This window comes from Budorcas taxicolor, chromosome 20 (assembly GCF_023091745.1).
Source record: "Budorcas taxicolor isolate Tak-1 chromosome 20, Takin1.1, whole genome shotgun sequence".
In the NCBI taxonomy this organism is placed as follows: Eukaryota; Metazoa; Chordata; class Mammalia; order Artiodactyla; family Bovidae; genus Budorcas; species Budorcas taxicolor.
The window spans coordinates 28,481,748-28,502,728 of record NC_068929.1 but is presented as its reverse complement, the minus strand read 5'-3'; the positions used below and the strand labels follow the sequence as shown (position 1 = coordinate 28,502,728).

At 39.8% G+C, this 20,981-nt stretch overlaps 1 protein-coding gene across 1 annotated transcript in view; it reads right to left on the bottom strand.

Annotated features, from left to right (window-relative positions):
* The window catches only part of ARL15 (ADP ribosylation factor like GTPase 15), a 461,663-nt gene that overhangs the window by 282,919 nt on the left and 157,763 nt on the right, over positions 1-20,981 (bottom strand). Inside the window, exon 2 of the mRNA XM_052659240.1 lies at positions 16,062-16,206. Coding sequence (XP_052515200.1) covers positions 16,062-16,206 — 145 coding nt within the window. The remainder of the gene's footprint in view (positions 1-16,061; positions 16,207-20,981) is intronic.

The window sequence follows — 20,981 nt, the reverse complement described above, 5'->3', positions numbered from 1 at the left end:
CTCAACTGGAGGTGATGGAATTCCAGTAGAGCTATTTCAAATCCTGAAAGATGATGCTGTGAAAGTGCTGCACTCAATATGCCAACAAATTTGGAAAACTCAACAGTGGCCACAGGACTGGAAAAGGTCAGTTTTCATTCTAATCCCAAAGAAAGGAAATGCCAAAGAATGCTCAAACTACCGCACAATTGCATTCATGTCACATGCTAGTAAAGTAATGCTCAAAATTCTCCAAGCCAGGCTTCAGCAATACGTGAACCGTGAACTTCCTGATGTTCAAGCTGGTTTTAGAAAAGGCAGAGGAACCAGAGATCAAATTGCCAACATCTGCTGATCATGGAAAAAGCAAGAGAATTCCACAAAAACATCTATTTCTGCTTGATTGACTATGCCAAAGCCTTTGACTGTGTGGATCACAATAAACTATGGAAAATTCTGAGAGAGATGGGAATATCAGACCACCTGACCTGCCTCTTGAGAAATCTGTATGCCGGTCAGGAAGCAACAGTTCGAACTGGACATGGAACAACAGACTGGTTCCAAATAGGAAAAGAAGTATGTCAAGGCTGTATACTGTCACTCTGTTTATTTAACTTCTATGTAGAGTACATCATGAGAAACGCTGGACTGGAAGAAACACAAGCTGGAATCAAGATTGCCTGGAGAAATATCAATAATCTCAGATATGCAGATGACACAACCCTTATGGCAGAAAGCGAAGAGGAACTAAAAAGCCTCTTGATGAAAGTGAAAGAGCAGAGCGAAATAGTTGGCTTAAAGCTCAACATTCAGAAAACAAAGATCATGGCATCCGGTCCCATCACTCCATGGGAAATAGATGGGGAAACAGTGGAAACAGTGAGAGAATTTATTTTTAGGGGCTCCAAAATCACTGCAGATGGTGACTGCAGCCATGAAATGAAAAGACGCTTACTCGTTGGAAGAAAAGTTATGACCAACCTAGACAGCATATTCAAAAGCAGAGACATTACTTTGCTGACTAAGGTCAGTCTAGTTAAGGCTATGGTTTTTCCTCTGGTCATGTATGGATGTGAGAGTTGAACTGTGAAGAAGGCTGAGTGCTGAAGAATTGATGCTTTTGAACTGTGGTGTTAGAGAAGACTCTTGAGAGTCCCTTGGACTGCAAAGAGATCCAACCAGTCCATCCTGAAGGAGATCAGCCCTGGGATTTCTTTGGAAGGAATGATGCTAAAGCTGAAGCTCCAGTACTTTGGCCACCTCATGCGAAGAGCTGACTCACTGAAAAAGACTCTGATGCTGGGAGGGATTGGGGGCAGGAGGAGAAGGGGACTACAGACGATGAGATGGCTGGATGGCATCACTGACTCAATGGACATGAATCTGAGTGAACTCTGGGAGTTGGTGATGGACAGGGAGGCCTGGTGTGCTGCGATTCATGGGGTTGCAGGGAATTGGACATGACTGAGCGACTGAACTGAACTGATGCTCAACCGGAGTGTAAACAGTTGAAATTTGTTGTGTTGTTATTGTTGTCCAGTCGCTAAGTCAAGTCTTGACTCTTGGCGATCCCATGAATTGCAGCACACCAGGCTTCCTTGTCCTTCACTATCTCCCGGAGTATGCTCAAACTCATGTCTATTGAGTTGGTGATGTCATCCAACCATCTCATCCTCTGTTGCCCCCTTCTCCACTTGCCCTCAATCTCTCCCAGCATCAGGGTCTTTTCTAATGAGTTGGCTCTTCGCATCAGTGGCCAAAGTACTAGAGCTTCAGCTTCAGTATCAGTCCTTCCAGTGAATATTCAGTGTTCATTTCCTTTAGGATTGACTGGTTTGATTTCCTTGCAGTCCAATAGACTCTCAAGAGTCTTCTCCAGCACCACAGTCCAAAAGCATCAATTCTGTGGTGTTCAGCCTTCTTTATGGTCCAACTCTCACATCCATACATGACTACTGGAAAAACCATAGCTTTACAGAACATAAATGTTTGTTGGGCTCCTTAAGAATCTTTCAAAACATACTCTTTTATAGTGGCTTTAATGCAGACAGACACAATGGGCATAGCATTGTGGGTAATGGTAGATGCAGTCACTGAATCTTAGCAAAATAGCAGGAGCAGTAGAGGGCAGTGCCCTGTGGCTGACACACTGGCATGTATCTTGACCTTTAGGAAAGCCTCTGCAGGTGTCTGGCCTCTGGGAAGTTAAGGAAACTCAGTGCCAATCACAATACTCATGCTGGCACTGAAATCTGCCCACGGGAGACTTAGATGCTTGAATTTATCTGCCTACCTTACAGGGGTGTTAAATGGATTAAAAGGCAATGATTATGAAATCCTGAAAACAAAAACCCTATGTAAGTGCTAAACAGTCTACCAGTGGTTATGTTCAGTACAAACCCAAGTATGAATTTTCCAGAGAAATGGGACAAACCCCAACTTTGAAAAGGAAATAGTTATGGAACATACTAGCAAAGTGTAATCTGCTTTGATTCTTAAAAGCTGACAATATGCAGGCACCCAGAAGGAAGTAGTATTTTTTTTGGAAACTGCCACACCCATATGCAAAATACAACTTTAGAAATTTACTGATTTAACAGGCAGATTATATGATGATTCCCATCTTGAATCCTTGCACAGACTACAAAAATGTCCTCTAGCATTCACTCTAAGCAAAGTAAACCAGCAATGTTATTTATAGGCATATAAATGTTCCTTCAGAATACTCATAAATGTTTTCTCTTCACATAGAACATGTGTGGCTAGATTTATACTGCAAAGGTATATGTAGTCTTCCACTTTGCTGTCTTCATATTATTTTTACAATATAGCTGGGATAATTAATGTTCAGAGGATGAAGCCTAGATAACTAGTCCAGAGAATGTACTATTCATAGAAGAGAAGCAATATTTTTCTGTGTTATTCATCCTATTTGCAAGGATTAAGAAGAATTAAAATGTAAGGACACATTTTTGGTTCACCAAAAGGGCAATCAAGAAGAACCATCAGATCAACTGTATTTTATTCTTTTACACTGAATTGGATGAGGTCGAGAAGGGAAATTAATATTTAGTAGAGATACAAAGGTCAATTCATCAAAACACTTCTTTTGAAGGATCACTCTGAAGAATAAAAATCCATGGATTGCATAGGCTCCACAGTAAGAACGTCTGGGTTCAAATTCTGGGTCTCCCATTACTAACTGTCTGTGCAAGTTATTAAATCCCTCTGTGTCTCAGATTCCCCATTTGTAGAGGAAAATAGTACTCAGTGCTATAAAGTGTTTTTTTTTTCTAAAAAGTAAAACTAAAAACTGCGATTACTAATGGTCATTAAATGCCCACTGAAAGCTTTCTCCCAATCAAAATCATGTGTGGCCTCAAGTTCAGGTATATTATGAAAGCAGTGGTAAAAGTAAGAGTTGCTGAAGACACAATCAAAAACAAACATTTATTGAGGACTTCCATAGACTAAATATTTGTGGTCCTCCTTAACATTTCTTTCCTTCTCAGTCACCAAAGCCTTTCAGTTTCATCTGCCTAATAGTTCTCAAACATGCCTACTTCTCTCCATCCTCACAGTACAACTTTGATCAAACCATCTAGTGAGCCTCCTAACGAAACTCTGTTATCAGCCTCCTCCATCATCCTCATACACCAGCAGAAGTGTTTTCCTGAAATGAACCTCTGTTCACATCATTCACCTAGTTAAAAGGGTCTGATAGCTTCTAACTTCTCAGGAGATAGTTCAAAATATCTAACAAAGTTTAAAGATCTGTGTGAAGCGTTTATATTTGTCAGCCCTCCACATCCAAGGGTTCTGCATCCACATATTCAACTAACTGCAGATCAAAAATATTTGGGAAAAAAAATTCCAGAAAATTCCAAGAAGCAAAACTTCAATTTGCTGCACACAGGCCACCATTTACATTGTATTAGGTATTATCAGTAATCTAGAGATAATTTGAAGCATACAGGAAGATGTGTGTAGGTTACATACAAATACTGTATTTTTATATAAAGGATTTGAGCATATTCAAATTTTGGTATCCATTGTAGGGGAGGGTGGTCATGGAACCAGTCCCCCTCAGATACCAAGAGACAACTGTATATCCTAATTTAGCTGTTATGACAATCCTTAAGTTAATGAATAACTACTGCTCCAGGAAGAAAATGAAGCCTAGAAGGGTTATAGACCTAGACAAAAGGGCTAAGTGCTGCATTTAAAACCTGAACTCAGGTCTCATCAGTCCACCAGAACTCCACCCTATAGCACCTCCTCCATATACAACAAGCTGATGTATTTTATACTATTTTGTCCAGTTTTGAACCTAAAGATTGGCGGAGCTGACTGGAAAAATACACATATACTTAATGAGCCCACTAATTTATTTCCCCTCCTGTTTTCTAAATAATCCAACACAAGGAATCTCTTTTGATTCTTGTGTTCTCAGGTCTGTACTACATTGCCTTATTAATGAAATAAAAGTAATAGTATGAGTTTAGAGAGTACTTTTTATAAGATATTATTAATAAAACTATGACCTTAGGAGGTGAGGGAAAATGTTCACCTGACTCAGTCATGACAGGGAGCTTGCTCTGTTGCTTCTTCAAAAAAACAAAAGCATTCCTCTGATGCTCTTTTCACAAGGAGGCAGTGAGTGGATGGGACAAGACAGGGTCCTAGTTGACAGCTCTTAGACTCACCAGCCACTTTTTTCTATTGATTTTGAATTCCCCCTCTAACATTTAGATTCCACTATTTGTATTAAACAAGGAGGAGGGAATAACAGTAACAACTGAGTCAATCATCAATGGCCTCCAGTATTTGGCTGAAGGGCTCATGGGTAGGTCTCCTGACTCCATTCAAACAATTTGATGGCTGAAGCCTAAGTTACGTAGTCATTTTTTCCTGGCCTATTTAAGCTACATTAGTAAGACTGAAACCTCCCCTAAGATTTAACCCCACAAATTTTAATAAATATATGACTTAGTAACTCTTTGGGGAAATAATTGTTTGCATAGACTCAGTTTTTGTCTTTGAGTCCTTAAATCCAAAAAAGCCCGTGATACAAGGGAGATGGATTCGAAAATTTTTATGCAGGGAAAGCATTACTGAGATCGTAACAAAATTAGGTTTGGGAGGGAGGTTAGTCTATTTTTACTCATTGTGTGGAACACATAAGTATTTTACTTGGACCTACAGACCAACCTCCACCCTTCCCCCACCTCCCATAACACATACGCAAGTCTGCACATTTGTACACAGATACTGTGTGTGCTTCTCAGATCCCTGGATCACTAAAGAACTGCTAAAGGAAAGACATTCTACAGATCTGGTAGCCTTGACTTGAACCAAGGGCATGATTAATGGCCATGGTAGTTTTGTGATGTTTGGACAACGGTCTAGCGAAATTTTAAATATGATTTCAACATCATAAAAGGAAATTTAATCTATCAGCATTTATAAAATACAATCCTTTAGGAGATACAAAAGCTGACTTTCTAATTTATTTACGAACATGTATGCACAAAATACTCAAGTTATTGAAATCTTCAAATTTTCATAAACTTTCTGTATTTCTTTCAAATTATAATTATTTTCTATTTTAGCTGAATGACATAACACTTCACAAACTTTCAAATGCAGTAATATACATTCCTAGAAGAGATTTTTCAACCTTTTTCAATTTCAACTGTTCAATTTTCTCTTGATTGTTCTCTGCGTTACAACAATGTATTATCCTAAACCTATAGACTCCACTCCTCTGGTTTAAAAAAAAAAAAGTGAATACTGTGTAACCTACAGGTTAACATCCCCTTTTATCAACAAATTCTTTGTGCTGTTATACAGTCAAGGAATTCACTCTGGACAAAGTTCACTTTTGTTTCTAGACCAATGTGCAAGCTACTCAACTTTTTCCCCTATATCAGCAGGACCTGCTTTTTGCAGGATTTCTTGGTCCTTTGAGTTTTGACAATTTAAGTATCTTTTAAAAATTATGTCAAAGTAAAAGACTGCTGAAGTTAACAATCCAACACAGTTTGGATTCCCTTGACTTGTGAAGAAAAAGCAGGGATTCTTGCCTTGCTGAATTAAATAGACATATCCTTCTTGTGTTGTGTTTTCATTTTAAGAAACGAATTCTCAATCTATCTTTTCAACTGTTCCAAACTCTCCCAACAAATATTTCATTTTTAACTGGCTTGATAGAATCAAAACACTATAAAATAGAGAAATAATTTAATAGAATAAAATGTCACACATAATTTGACCATACCAACAAAGCCTATTGTTATTTTTTTACATTTTTTCCCATTTTCAATTTAAAAGCAGTTTTGCAAGGTTTAATTTTCAAAATGTAAATTTAATTTCCTTCTACAGAAGGCTGTATATGTTTCTCAATATGTGATCATTTCAATTGATGTACTACAATTTAATTAACAGACTCCTTTGATACAGAACATTTAAATTACTTTAAAGCTTCAGTTATACAAAATGTGGCAATCATTTGTTCATATAGTTTCTCTGAAATTACATGCTTACAGTAAATTCTCAGTTGACACTATTACTAGGCCAAGGGATGCAAATATTTTGGTAACCTTTAATTTACATGAATAACTGCTTTCCAAAAAAAGAGGGGAGGCAACACCAATCACAATGTCAGCATCAATTCATGTGCATATGAAAGGAACCACAATCTTCACAGCATTGGGACAAAATGAAAAGTTTGGTAAATTTAGCTATAAAATTAACATTTTATTCCTTTTCTAGTAAAATTGACCTCTGATAAGGCTGTACCTTTCTGTTTCCCATTAATTCTTTTTATGAATATCTCTTTGTGAACCTAGCTTAATTTATTAATTAAATTCTTGGTACTATTTGAGAATGTGACTGAATTCTCTAAATGGGACAGTCATAAACTCCTGCCTATAACATCTTATACAAATATTTCTCAATAGCATTGCTTTCACTTATATTTCTCCTCTGAATTTTAGCTTTCCAGTCTTTCGAAATTTTCATATAGTTAGGTTCTCTTGCTCCTTCACTGTGTACATTGTTCTCCACAGGCCTCCTGTGACTGTTTTCCCATCTCCACATCGAATGTTCACATGGACGTGTGGCTTTCCGACCTCCACCACTGGGTTCTGTCATTTATTAGAAGACCTTTCTTCTACCTCCTCTGTTCTTTTTCAGTTACATACATATACAACAAAAGGAACTGGAAGCTGAGTTTGAGCACAGCAGCAACGTCTATCCGGACTGGGGTTCTCTGGGTCCACTGATAACTGAAATCATCCTGCTTAGTTCTCCTCTGCCTCCACCCCTCCTTCCTCTGTCACCACTAGTTTCTCTAACATCTTGCCCACCTTCATTAGTTACAATAAACACACAGACTCAACCAACAAGCATCTACCCCTTCTCTTCTATATCCTCACTTCATACCTCCTGCCCAAACTCTGCTCTCCTTTAATCATTACAAGTGCTGGAGACGGAATGAAACACCAACACTGCAGAGTGGTTTAAATCTTTATATTTTTTAACACTTGCTTCTTACAGCTACTTTATTTTATATCCCTAGCACAACAAGCTACAGGGCAAGCTGCCAAGCACTATGATTCAGAGACTATACAGTGCGCAGGCGCAGGGCGAGATAACCTTTACCTTGACTTATTTACTGCAGCTAAGACTGTGTTTTGGGGAACTTCCTTATCAACTTAGAATCCGTTTTGTCCCAGGGTCTGTTCCTTTTGAGGAATCAGAGAAACATCCTTGTGTGCAAGAAATGTTCTTTTCCCACGGGAACAAACAGGATTCTTAGCTGAACATCTCGTTTGCAAGAATGTTCAGCTCAGGTTGAGAGTCTCGTTTGCAAGCACTTCTCAACCTTCCTTAAACCTAGTTCCCTACACTGGGCAGAACATCTCGTTTGCAAGAATGTTCAGCCCTGGTTGAGAGTCTCGTTTGCAAGCACTTCTCAACCTTCTTTATACCTTGTTCCCTACAACAAGGCCCTCCCACTGAATCCAGGGAACCTCACCTTTGTTAAGACAAGTCTTCTCTGGGCTCCAACATTTTCTTACATGCTTTTCTGTCCTCTTTCTACCAGCACACAGAGCTCTTTCTTCCCTTATCAGTGTTACCTAGGACAAGCTTTGTTTCCTTACGCTTTTACCTTTTTACCATCTGTTGTTGTTCAGCTGCTAAGTCATGTCCGACTCTTTGCGACCCTATGAACTGCAGCACACCAGGCTTCCCTGTCCTTCACTATCTTCTGGAGTTTGCTCAAACTCATATCCATTGAGCTGGTGATGCCATCCTGCCATCACATCCTGTCTCCCCCTTGTCCTCCTGCTTCAATCTTTCGCAACATCAGAGTCTTTTCCAATGAATCGGTTCTTCATATCAGGTGGCCAGTGTAATGGAGCTTCAACATCAGTCCTTCCAATGAATATTCAGGGTTGAATTCCTTTAGGATAGACTGGTTTGATCTCCTTGCTGTCCAGAGGACTCTCAAAAGTCTTCTCCAGCATCACAGTTCAAAAGCATCAATTCTTCAGTGCTCAGGCTTCTTTATGGTTCAACTCTCACATCTGTACATGACTACTGGAAAAACCTCAGCTTTGACTATATGGATCTTTGTCAGCCAAGTGATGTCTCTCTTTTAACATGCTATCTACGTTTGTCATAGATTTTCTTCCAAGGAGCGAGCGTCCTTTGTATTTTGTGGCTGCAGTAACCTTCCACAGTGATTCTGGGACTCCCCAAAAATAAAATCTGCCACTGTTTCCACTTTTCCCCCATCTATTTGCCATGAAATGATGGGACCAGATGCCATGAATTTAGTTTTTTGAATGTTGAGTTTTAAGCCAGTTTCTTCACTCTCCTCTTTCACCCTCATTAAACGGCTCTATAGTTCATCTTCACTTTCTGCCATTAGAGTGGTATCATCTCTCATCCCTTAATAATGTCCCACTTGAATTTGTGACATTTGTTTATATGTGGACCTTTGGATTTCCATACACTAACTTTCCATTCATGTATGGATGTGAGAGTTGGACTGTGAAGAAGGCTGAGTGCTGAAGAATTGATGCTTTTGAAGTGTGGTGTTGGAGAAGACTCTTGAGAGTCCCTTGGACTGCAAGGAGATCCAACCAGTCCATCCTGAAGGAGATCAGCCCTGGGATTTCTTTGGAAGGAATGATGCTGAAGCTGAAACTCCAGTACTTTGGCCACCTCATGCGAAGAGTTGACTCATTGGAAAAGACTTTGATGCTGGCAGAGATTGGGGGCAGGAGAAGAAGGGGACGACAGACGATGAGATGGCTGGATGGCATCACTGACTTGATGGACTTGAGTATGAGTGAACTCCGGGAGTTGGTGATGGACAGGGAGGCTTGGCGTGCTGCAATTCATGGGGTCGCAAAGAGTCGGACACGACTGAGCGACTGAACTGAACTGAACTGAACTTTCAGGGAATTTGTTTATCTATCTGAATGAATTCAATATCTGGCTAACATTTGTCCATCATTCTGTCTGCTTCTAGTCTTAAAGACAACATTCTCCAAAACTAACGAACGAAGTTATCCTTCAAATTTTTACATCTCCAAAACTATCAACTCTAAATTCACATTAGCCATCTCTTCATTTATCGGTATAAAATTGCAAATTTCATCAAATTTTCTATATAGAAAACATAGCAAACATACAAAGTTCTACTTATCCCTTGCTAATCTGGAAGCCCTTTCTTTCTTTTTTCTTGCCTGGTGCACTGCCTAGAATCTCCACTACAATGCTGAACAGAAGTGGTGATAACAGACATTCATGTCTTATTCTTTATCTGATTGGGAATAAGTTTTGTATTTCATCATTAAGTATAACAACAGCTATAGATTTTTATAAATGGACTTTAAGAGTTGAGAAAATTCCTTTCTGTTCCAACTTTGGTGAGAGTTTCTTTTTTTTTCTTATCAGAAATCAATGTTTTTTGTTTGTATCTCTTGAGATGATCGATATCAGCTAACTGATAATGTAAGTTAAATTTATTTATCTTTGAATGTGAAACCAGTCCTGTATTCCCAGGATAAATGTTACTTGGTCATGATATATTAAAGGATAATATCTATTAATATACTACTGTTAGATTTTATTTGCTAGATTTTTGTTTATATTTTTGGCATCTATGTTCATGAGGAATATGGTCTGTTACTTTTCTTGTATTATTGTTGTCTGGTTTTAACATTAAACTTGCTGGTCTTATACAAGGAATTTGAAAGTTTTCCTTCTTCTTCAATTTTCTGAAAGATGTTATATAGCACTGGCATTAGTTCCTCTTTCAAATGTTCAAGAAAATTTACCAGTGAAACCAACTAGTTTTTTTTAAAAAAAAACTACAATTTCAATTTCTTTACTAACCACAGATCTGGGTGTTCTATTTATTCTTGAATGAATTTTGATGATTTATCTTTCAAGGAATCTGTCCATTTAAGTTGTCAAATTTCCTGGCATAAAGTTGTTCATAACATCCTTTTTTAAAAAGAGATATATACATATATTTTTTCATTTGGACTGTGCTGGGTCCTCCTTGCTGCACGGGGGCGTTCTCCAGGTGCAGACAGTGGGGGTTACTCTTTGTTGCAGTGCACAGGCTTTAGGCACACAGGCTTTCAGCAGTTCTAGAGCGCTGGCTCAGTAGTTAGTTGTTTTGTGGCATGTGGGATCTTCTCGGACCAGGGATCAAACCTGTGTCTCCTGCACTGGCAGGTGGATTCGTTACCACTGAGTTGCCAGGGAAGTCTCCTGTTCATAATATTCTATTATACTTCTAATATCTATAGAATCTACCTTGATGTAACCTCTCTCATTTCTGATGTTATAATTAGTGCCATCTTTTTTTTCCTCATCAGCTTGGCTAGAGTTATTATAAATTTTATTGATCTTCTCAAAGAACCAGCTGTTGATCTAATGAGTTTTCTCTATTGTTTTTCTATTCCACTGATTTTCACTTTGATCCTTATTATTTCCTTTCTGTTGCTTACTTTGGGTTTAGCCACTTCTTCTCATTCCTTAAGGTGGAGGCTGAGGTCACTGATCTAAGGGCCTTCTTTCCTGATTCAGGAGTTTAAAGCTATGAAAAGCCCCCACTGTCCAGGCTTAGAGACATCTCATAAATTTTGATGCATTGTATTTCCATTCTGTGTAAAATACTTTACAGTTTCTCTTTTGATTTCTTATTTGATCCATTAGATATATAGAAGTAGTTCAGTTTCCTAACTGGAGAAGGAAATGGCAACCCACTCCAGTGTTCTTGCCTGGAGAATCCCAGTGATGGGGGAGCCTGGTGGGCTGCCGCCTATGGGGTCACACAGAGTCGGACACATCTGAAGCGGCTTAGCAGCAGCAGCAGTTTCCTAATATTTGGAGACTTTTCCAGAGACGATCTTGTTATTGGTTTCTAATTCAATTCCACTGTGATCTGACAAACATATTTTAATCCTTTTTAATTTACTGAAACTTGTTTCATGCCCTCAAATATGGTCTTATTTGAGAAGACGATTCTCTGTTGCTCTTGGGTAGAGGGTTCTATAAATGTAAATCAAGTCACGGTTGCTGTTGTTCAAATCTATTACCTGTTGGCTGATTTTCTTCATACGTGTTCTATCAATAATTTAAAGTATTGAAATCTTTGTAATTATGGGTTTTGTCAGTTTTTGCTATATGTATTTTGAAGCCATTATTACATATATAAATGTTTCAGCATCATTATGTCCTCTGATTCAGACCCCCTTCATCATTATGAAATGAACTTCTTTATCCCCAGAATTATTCTTTGCTCTAAAGTCTACCTTGTCTGATATAATACAGCCACACCAACTTTCTTTTGATCCCTAGTAGCATCATATATCTTTTTCCATCTTCTTACATTTAACCTGCTTGGGTCTTGCTTTTAATCTAAGCGTATCATTTTCAGTCTCTTCATTGAAGAATCTAAACCTTCTGCATTTAATTTGATGACTGATGGTCAGATTTGAATGTATCACCTTTCTGTTTGAATGTATCACCTGGCTTGTTTTCTATCTGTCCCATATATTCTTGTTTCTCTTTTTTCTGTCTTTTTTAAAACTATTTTTTGTAATTCTGTCTCATCTCATTTATTGCCTTACTAGCTCTCACATTTTGCTTGTTACTTTAGTGGTTGCTTTAGGCTTCATAATATACCTTTAATTTATTACAGCCTACCTTCAGTTCAGTTCAGTTCAGTTCAGTTGCTCAGTTGTGTCCGACTCTGCAACCCCATGAATCGCAGCACACCAGGCCTCCCTATCCATCACCAACTCCCGGAGTCCACTCAAACCCATGTCCATTGAGTCGGTGATGCAATCCAACCATCTCATCCTCTGTAGTCCCCTTCTCCTCCTGCCTTCAAATGTTATTAAACTACTTCATATATAAGAACATAACAGTAGTATACTTCCCTTTTCCCCCGTGACTTTTATGCTATTGTTCTCATACATTTTACATTTATATGTTATAAACCCCCTCAATATATTGCTGTTTTTATTTATACAATTATCTTATAAAGAGATTTGAATAAGAACTAAATCTTATATAATTATCCAGTAATTACAATTTTTGTTACTTTGCTTTGTATAGATCCAGGTTTCCATCTGGAATTATCTTTCTTCTGCTTGAGGAGCTTCCTTTAGCATTTTCTTATAATGTTAGTCTTATAATGTAGGTCTGCTAGCAATAAATACTTTCACTACTTTTACATCTGAAAAAGTCTTTATTTTTACTTTCTTTTTGAAAGACATTGGATATAGGCTGATAGTTCCCCCCCCCCCCCCCGCCCCCGTTCGTAGTTTAAAGATGCACTCCACTGCCTTTTCCCTTGCATTGTTTCCAGTGAGAAATCTGATGTCACTCTTAGCTTTGTTTCTGTATAATTTTTTTTCTCTGTTGTTAAGATTTCCTTTTTGTATTACTCAGCATTCTCCAAAGAAACAGAATCAACAGAATGTGTGTGTGTACACACAGAAAAATGTTTATAGGAATTGACATAGTATCATGGAGGCTGTCAAATCCAAAATCTGCAAGGTGGGTCAGCAGACTAGAGACTAAGGAAAGAGTTGATGTTTAAGTCCCAAGGCCAGCACAGATTTCCTTGCTGTTGCTCTGGGGAAGTCAGTCTTTTGATCTATTCAGGCCTTCAACTGATTAGATGAGCCAAACTGCATTATATAAAGAACATTACTCAAAGTCTGCTGATTTATATATTAATCTCATATATATATATAAATCTCATATATATAATCTCATTTATATATATATAAAAACAAACACACTCACAGAAATATCCAGAACAGTGTTTGACTACATATCTGAGCACTGTGGCCCAGCCAAATTGACACATAAAATTAACTATCACAAACTATCACTGGCTTTAATAATTTCACTAAGACATGACTTGGTGTACTATCTCTTGTGCCTGTGGTTCAATGAATGTCTTGGATTTGTTATTTATCTTCAAGACAGGTTACATTTCATTCATCATTTCTTCAATTACTTTTTCTATCCCTTTCTCTAAACCCTCACCTTGATACATTAAAATATTAGGTGTTACTCATATATTAGGTGAATTGAAGTTGTTCTATAGGTCACTCCCCTGGGAAAGGAGTAGGACAACACTGTATTGTCACCCTGCTCATTTAACTTATATGCAGAGTACATCATGCAAAATGCCAGGCTGGATGAATCACAAGCTGGAATCAAGACTGCCGAGAGAACTATCAGCAACTTCAGATATGCAGATAATACCACTTTAATGGCAGAAAGAGTGAAAGAGGAGAGTGAAAAAAGTGGCTTAAAATTCAACATTCAAAAAATGAAGATCATGGCATCTGATCCCGTCACTTCATGGCAAATAGAAGGGGAAAAAATGGAAACAGTGACATTTTATTTTCTTGGGCTCCAAAATCACTGCGAATGGTGACTGCAGCCATGAAATTAAAAGACGCTTGCTCCTTGGAAGGAAAGCTATGACAAACCTAGTCAACGTATTAAAAAGCAAGAGACATCACTTTGCTGACAAACGTCCCTATAGTCAAAGTTATGGTTTTTCTAGTAGTCATGTATGGATGTGAGAATTGGCCCATGAAGAAGGCTGAGTGCTGAAGAACTGATACATTCAAACTGTGGTGCTGGAGAAGACTCATGAGGCGTCCCTTGGACTGCAATGTGATCAAACAAGTCAATCCTAAAGGAAATCAACCTTGACTATTCACTGGAAGGACTGATGATAAACCTGAAGCTCCAACATTTTAGCCACCTGATGCAAACAGCTAACTCACTGACCTTGATGCTGGGAAAGATTAAGGGCAGAAGGAGAAGCGGGCAGCAGAAGATGAGATATATCCTATCTAATATCTCCCTTTCTGCCTCCCACCACTGCCTTACTTAATGGCTAAGAGTTAAATTCCTGAGCACAGTAACAATGGTTTGCCAAGATTTGGCCACTGCCTATCTCTTGTGACTCCTGACATTCTACAAACCATGCATCGCAGCCACATGGAAATGTGGTTCCCAGGATGTAGCATCCTGTTTCAGGCCTCTCTGCCTTTACACAGACTTCCCCTCTGGCCCCCAAATCTTCTTTCTTCTTCTACCTCACTCTCTTATTCTTACCTCTTGGACAAGCCATGCATCATCCTTTCCTCCCACCAGTCCAAGCAAAACTGATCATTCCTCCTCCTTTGTATATTTCTAGACACAAGCTTAATGTCTATGTGGCCAGTAGACTGACTCTCTGGAATGTTAACTAGAGTTAGCCCCAGTTTCTAACCCTGGATCTAGCACATGGTGCTTGCTTGCGCTTGTGTCAGTTGCTAAGTCATGTCTAACTCTTTCGTGACCACACAAACTGTAGCCTGCCAGGCCCCTCTTTCCATGGGATTTCCCGGGGAAGAAAACTGGAGTGGGTTGCCTTTTCCTTCTCCAAGGTAGGTGCTCAAAGTAAGCTGTCTGCATGAAAAATCTTTTTAAGTTTTGCAGACAATGTCTCAGCCCACTCCTCCCACAGTACCTCTGTTTTTCATTTCCTTCAACTATTCTTTCATAATTTCCTTTAATTAACACCTGTCTTTCCTTTCATTTTCAGGTGAAAAAGAGGAAGTATTGGGGGAGTGACAAAAGCTCTTGATAGCACTTTGAGCTGGATAATTCTTTCTGGTGGGGGCCCATCATGTGTACTGTAGGATATTTAACAGTATCCTTGGCTTCTACAAAAGAAGTCAGTCACACCTTCCCCCAGTTATAAGAACCAAAATGTCTCCAGACATTACCAAATGTCCCCTCAGGAGCAAAATGTGCCCAGACTGAGAACCACTGCCTAGACTGACTTTTCTAGGCCACCTCAGTGAACATGGTAAGCCTGAGTGATGGTCCCTGTGCCTACCATCTTCCAAGGAAGAAGACTGAGATTCTACTTGTACTGTGTAGGGAGTGTGTGACCAACACAAGTAGGTTAGGGTGATACCTCCAGGGAGAAGGGCACTCAATGGGTCTGAGATAAACCCATTTGTCACAGTACTAGGAGTCTAGGCTGCAGAGTTATTTTCTATCAGCATTCTCCTGGCTTGATTTATTCAGTGGCACTGAAATGACAAACTAGAGGGATGGAAGGTACAATTTGATGCTATTAAGTCCTAATCGCTCAGTTGTGTCTGACTCTTTGCGACCCCATGGACTGTAGCCTACCAGGCTCCTCTGTCCATGGGATTTTCCAGGTAATAGTACTGGAGTGGATTGCCATTTCCTTCTCCAGGGGATCTTCCCAACCCAGGGCTCAAACCCGGGTCTTCCGCATTATAGACAGACACTTTACCGTCTGAACCACCAGGGAAGAACAATGCTATTAAAGCCTCCTTTAAATATAGTTTGAAAAATAAGAGTAACTGAAAATAAATAATACACTCATTGAACAATCTCAGTGAAATGAGGGGATCCCACCAAAGCATAGGAAGCAAAAGAGAGCATCTCAATGAGGGGGAAGAAAAGGACGTGGACCCTGGTGCAGTACCCACCTGTTGTTGACACAACGCTGTCAGGGCTTTCGCTGCAGAGCTTGGACAGCAGACTGGTCTTGCCAGAGCCCGTGAGGCCTATGCAGACCAGGTCATACTCTGGGCGTGCAGGCGGTGGACCCTTGCAACAGAGTGCTCTAAAACACTGCCAAGAGAGGGGAAATACGGCCCTTTAATAAGACTGTAGAGGCAAAGCACAGTCACATTTTAAATCACATATTGAGAAGTAACCAAATATCCTATTCATTCTAAGATGGAAAGGGGCCTTGACAGTGAGAGACCTGAGGATATCGCCTTGACTGAGCATTCAAAATTAATATCCCAGGAATGAGACCCACAAGGACTTGCAGACCCCCTCCTGCTGTGATGCGGGCACTGCAAGGGGCACCACGTCATTGCACAATTTTCCCGTCAAAAATGCACCACCAGCATCCAAGCACCAGGAGGTCGGACACCACCACTGTGAGGAGCATTCTGCAGGACAATTAGCCTGCTCGCCTCTAACATCTCAAAGAAAGGCTGAGGAACTGTTTCAGGTTAAAGAAGGCTAAAGAGACGTAATAATCACAATGCCTCCTGGACTGGATCCTGGATTAGGGGAGGAAAAACACCATAAACCAACATTGTTGGGCAACAGATAACAGCTGAATAGAGACTGAATATTAGAACCTGCAATGATAGTACTGCATAAGGTTAAGTTTCCTGAATTTTATCATTAGACTATGGTTAGCAAATGAATATCACTGTCCTGAGAAAACAAATACTAAAATGTTTAGTGATGAAGGGTCTTGACATCTGCAGTTAACTGGCTAAGAATATTTCTAAATCTCTACCTCCATCACCACCTCCACACCTAGATGGTGAGGAATGTAATAAAGCAATCATGGTAAAATGTTAATGACGGAGGAACCTGAGTGGAGTCTAAAGGAAATTCCATGTACTAGTCTTACAATGCTTTAATATTATTTCAAAATAAAATTCTTTTAAAATCATTAAATCCAGTTCCCACATATATCACTGTAATCCTGACTTTTGAAACATTTTGTGTGTGCTTAGTCACTAACTCATGTCTGACTGTTTGTGACCCCATGGACTGTAGCCCGCCAGGCTCCTCTATCCATGGGATCCTCCAGGCAAGAATAGTGGAGTGGGCAGCCACTCCCTTCTCCAGGGGATCTTCTTAATCCAGGGATCAAACCTGGGTCTTCTGCATTGCAGGTGGATTCTTTACCATCTGAGCCACTAGGGAAGCCCAATATGGGGTGACTGGGCTTCATCAGGGCTATCATCTAAATGAGATGAGAAACTGGGGAAAAGTATGCTGAAAAAGCAAAGTGACAGAAAAGGTTCCCTTACTGATCAATTTTGTTAAAAACAAAACAAAACAAAACACTGACTTCTTAAATCTGGACAAAGAAAATCACATACCACCCTTGGAACTTCAACTAGCCTTCCTAAACCACCAAACAGAAGGAGTTCCACTTTTGGGAAAAGAAAATTAAATAAATAGCAACAAAAATCCTCTTCTGACGCAACGTAGAATTTTGCTTCAGATCAAATGACCTCAGGGTACTATGAACCAGCACTTGCTCTGCAATAGTTAAAAGACCAGGGGATTTGGGAGACTGCAAATCGTCCATGCAGTTTTTGGTCTTTCTACTTAATTGACATCTGCTTATTAGAGACCAGCTAGTTTATAAAGTATTTAGGGAGGCCCTGAAAGATGCATGAGAGGAAGGAGGAGGCAGGGAGATGAGACAGATGCAGATCTATTGACCTCTTGGTCCTTTGGCGATCATGAGAGAAAAGACCTATAAAAAGTCTGTGCTAATTCTTCTCACGCAGATGAAATATGAGGTCTAACGGGCTGTTATACTCTTACAAATCAAGCTTGACTATGTCTCACCCTCACTTCTCATAGTCAGGAAGTCCAATCTGTACAACCTCTGAAATAGCTCCAGAATCTATCTGCTTCTCTCCAGCCCAGGTCACTGCTGCTTGAACAACATCAAAATCCTCCAACGAGTCCTAGTACGTTAACCATTGCCCGCCCCCTCTATTCTCTTATGCGGCTGCCATTATGATCCTGGTGGTCTACAGGGCCCTCCATGATCTGCTTAACCCAACCTTCCAGCCTCATCTCTGTAACTCTCCATCTTAATCCTCCACCTCCAGTAACACTGACCTTCTGGCATCGCACAGCATTCAACACATGCCACTCCCTTTTCCCCCAACTTTTGGGTGGTGAACGCTTCACTGACTTTCAGATTCCGGTTAAAGAACCACTTCCTCAGCACTGCCTGCTCTGCTGCTAAGAGTATGTGAGCAATTTTGTGTCAAGCTCTCAGAGCACATTTGTTGTCAATTCATCACACAGACAATTAGCTTCTTATCTATCACCAGACTGTGGGAACCATATCTGTCCATCTTCATCTCAGTATCCCCAGTGCTTAGTGGAGACCACAGCATAGAATCCACTTTCAATGAATCACTACTGAATGACATTTAAATATCATCTAAGAAAGGAGAAAAGAAAATGTAAAGGTTAACAGGAAGCTTGATCGATGCTCTCTGGGCACCTCATACTTCAAGAAATAGTGTTAACAATGAGAAATACTAGACTTTTTCATTTCTCTCCAACGCCAGAAGTTTAAGCCCAGTTCCCAAAAGAGTAATTTTGACGTGCAGGACCTACTTTCTTGGTATGACAGAACTTCTTTTCGTCCTAAATTCACTTTTCCTTGGCTTTTAAGAAGCTCTGCCTACTTCTGGTAAATTCTATGATCATCTAACTCATGTTCTTCCTGGATTTATTAAACTCTAATCATATTTCTTCTCAGTCTTTTCAAGTCTGAGAAGTCCTAATTATTTCAGTCTGCCTTCATATAGCAAACCCCTCCCACTCCACAAGATTAGTGACCTTTCTCTGGCCTTACTTGAGCTTGATTTTGCCTTTCCTACAAGATTAATGACTAGGACTACAAAAAGTATCCTAGATGCCAGTAGATCACATCCCAATTTCGTAGGAAGGTTGGCTGATAATGACAGACTTTTTGCAAACTTTTTCTTACCCATAAAAGAAAGAAGTCCCCTGGACTCATGATGAGAGTTTTCCTGAGAGACAGATATACGTATGTACGCATTCCCTCAAAGACTAGCCAGCAGCTGTGCACTAAGAAGAGCTCTGCCAAGTTCAGCTATGACAGATAACACCACTAGTCTCTCTTACTGGGTTGATTTGATCTTTTTGGGAACAGAGGGGAGAGACCACATTCCTGCTCTAAACACCCCCATTTGTGCTTAGCTCCTCTACTGAAATTCCCCTGAACTATCTCTTGAAAAGAAGACTGACCCACCTAAACTGGTCCAAATGGTCATCAATCTTAAATACATGATGAAATTGCAGGTGACTGATAAATTAGCCAATCTGATCACATGATCACAGCCTTGTCTGACTCAATGAAACTAGGCCATGCCATGTGGGGCCACCCAAGACAGACAGGTCATGGTGGAGAGTTCTGACACAACGTGGTCCACTGGAGAAGGGAATGGCAAACCACTTCAGTATTCTTGTCTTGAGAACCCCATGAATAGTATGAAAAGGCAAAAAGGTAGGACGCTGAAAGATGAACTCCCCAGGTTGGTGGGTGCCCAATATGCTACTGCAGATCATGGAGAAATAACTCCAGAAAGAATGAAGGGATGGAGCCAAAGCAAAAACAACACCCAGTTGTGGATGTGACTGGTGATAGAAGCAAGGTCCAATGCTGTAAAGAGCAACATTGCATAGGAACCTGGAATGTTAGGTCCATGAATCAAGGCTTCCAATCAAATTGGAAGTAGTCAAACGGGAGATGGCAAGAGGGAACATTGACATTTTAGGAATCAGCGAACTAAAATGGACTGGAATGGGTGAATTTAACTCAGATGATCATTATATCTACTACTGTGGGCAAGAATCCCTTTGAAGAAATGGAGTAGCCATCATAGTCAACAAAAGAGTCTGAAATGCAGTACTTGGATGCAATCTCAAAAATGACGGAATGATATCTGTTTGTTTCCAAGGCAAATCATTCAATGTCATGGTAATGCAAGTCTATGCCCTGACCAGTAATGCTGAAGAAGCTGAAGTTGAACAGATCTATGAAGACCTACAAGACCTTCTAGAACTAACACCCCAAAAAGATGTCCTTTTCATTGTAGGGGACTGGAATGCAAAAGTAGGAAGTCAAGAACACCTGGAGTAACAGGCAAATTTGGCCTTGGAGTACAGAATGAAGCAGGGCAAAGGCTAATAGGGTTTTTCCAGGAGAATGCACTGGTCATAGCAAACACCCTCTTTCAACAACACAAGAGAAGACTCTACACATGGACATCACCAGATGGCCAACACTGAAATCAGATTGATGATATTCTTTGTGGCCAAAAATGGAGAAGCTCTATACAGTCAGCCAAACAAGACCAGGAGAGGACTGTGGCTCAGATCATGAACTCCTTATTGCCAAATTCAGACTTAAATGGAAGAAAGTGGGGAAAACCACTAAACCATTCAGGTATGACCTAAATCAAACTTCTTATGATTATACACTGGAAGTGAACAACAGATTAAAGGGACTAGATCTGATAGAGTGCCTGATGAACTATGGACAGAGGTTCGTGACACTGTACAGGAGGCAGGGATCAAGACCATCCCCAAGAAAAAGAAATGCAAAAAAGAAAAATGGTTGTCTGAGGAGGCCTTACAAATAGCTGTGAAAAGAAGAGAAGCGAAAAGCAAAGGAGAAAAGGAAAGATATTCCCATTTGAATGCAGAGTTCCAAAGAATAGCAAGGAGACATAAGAAAACCTTCCTCAGCCAGCAATACAAAGAAATAGAGGAAAACAATAGAATGGGGAAAGACTTGAGATCTCTTCTAGAAA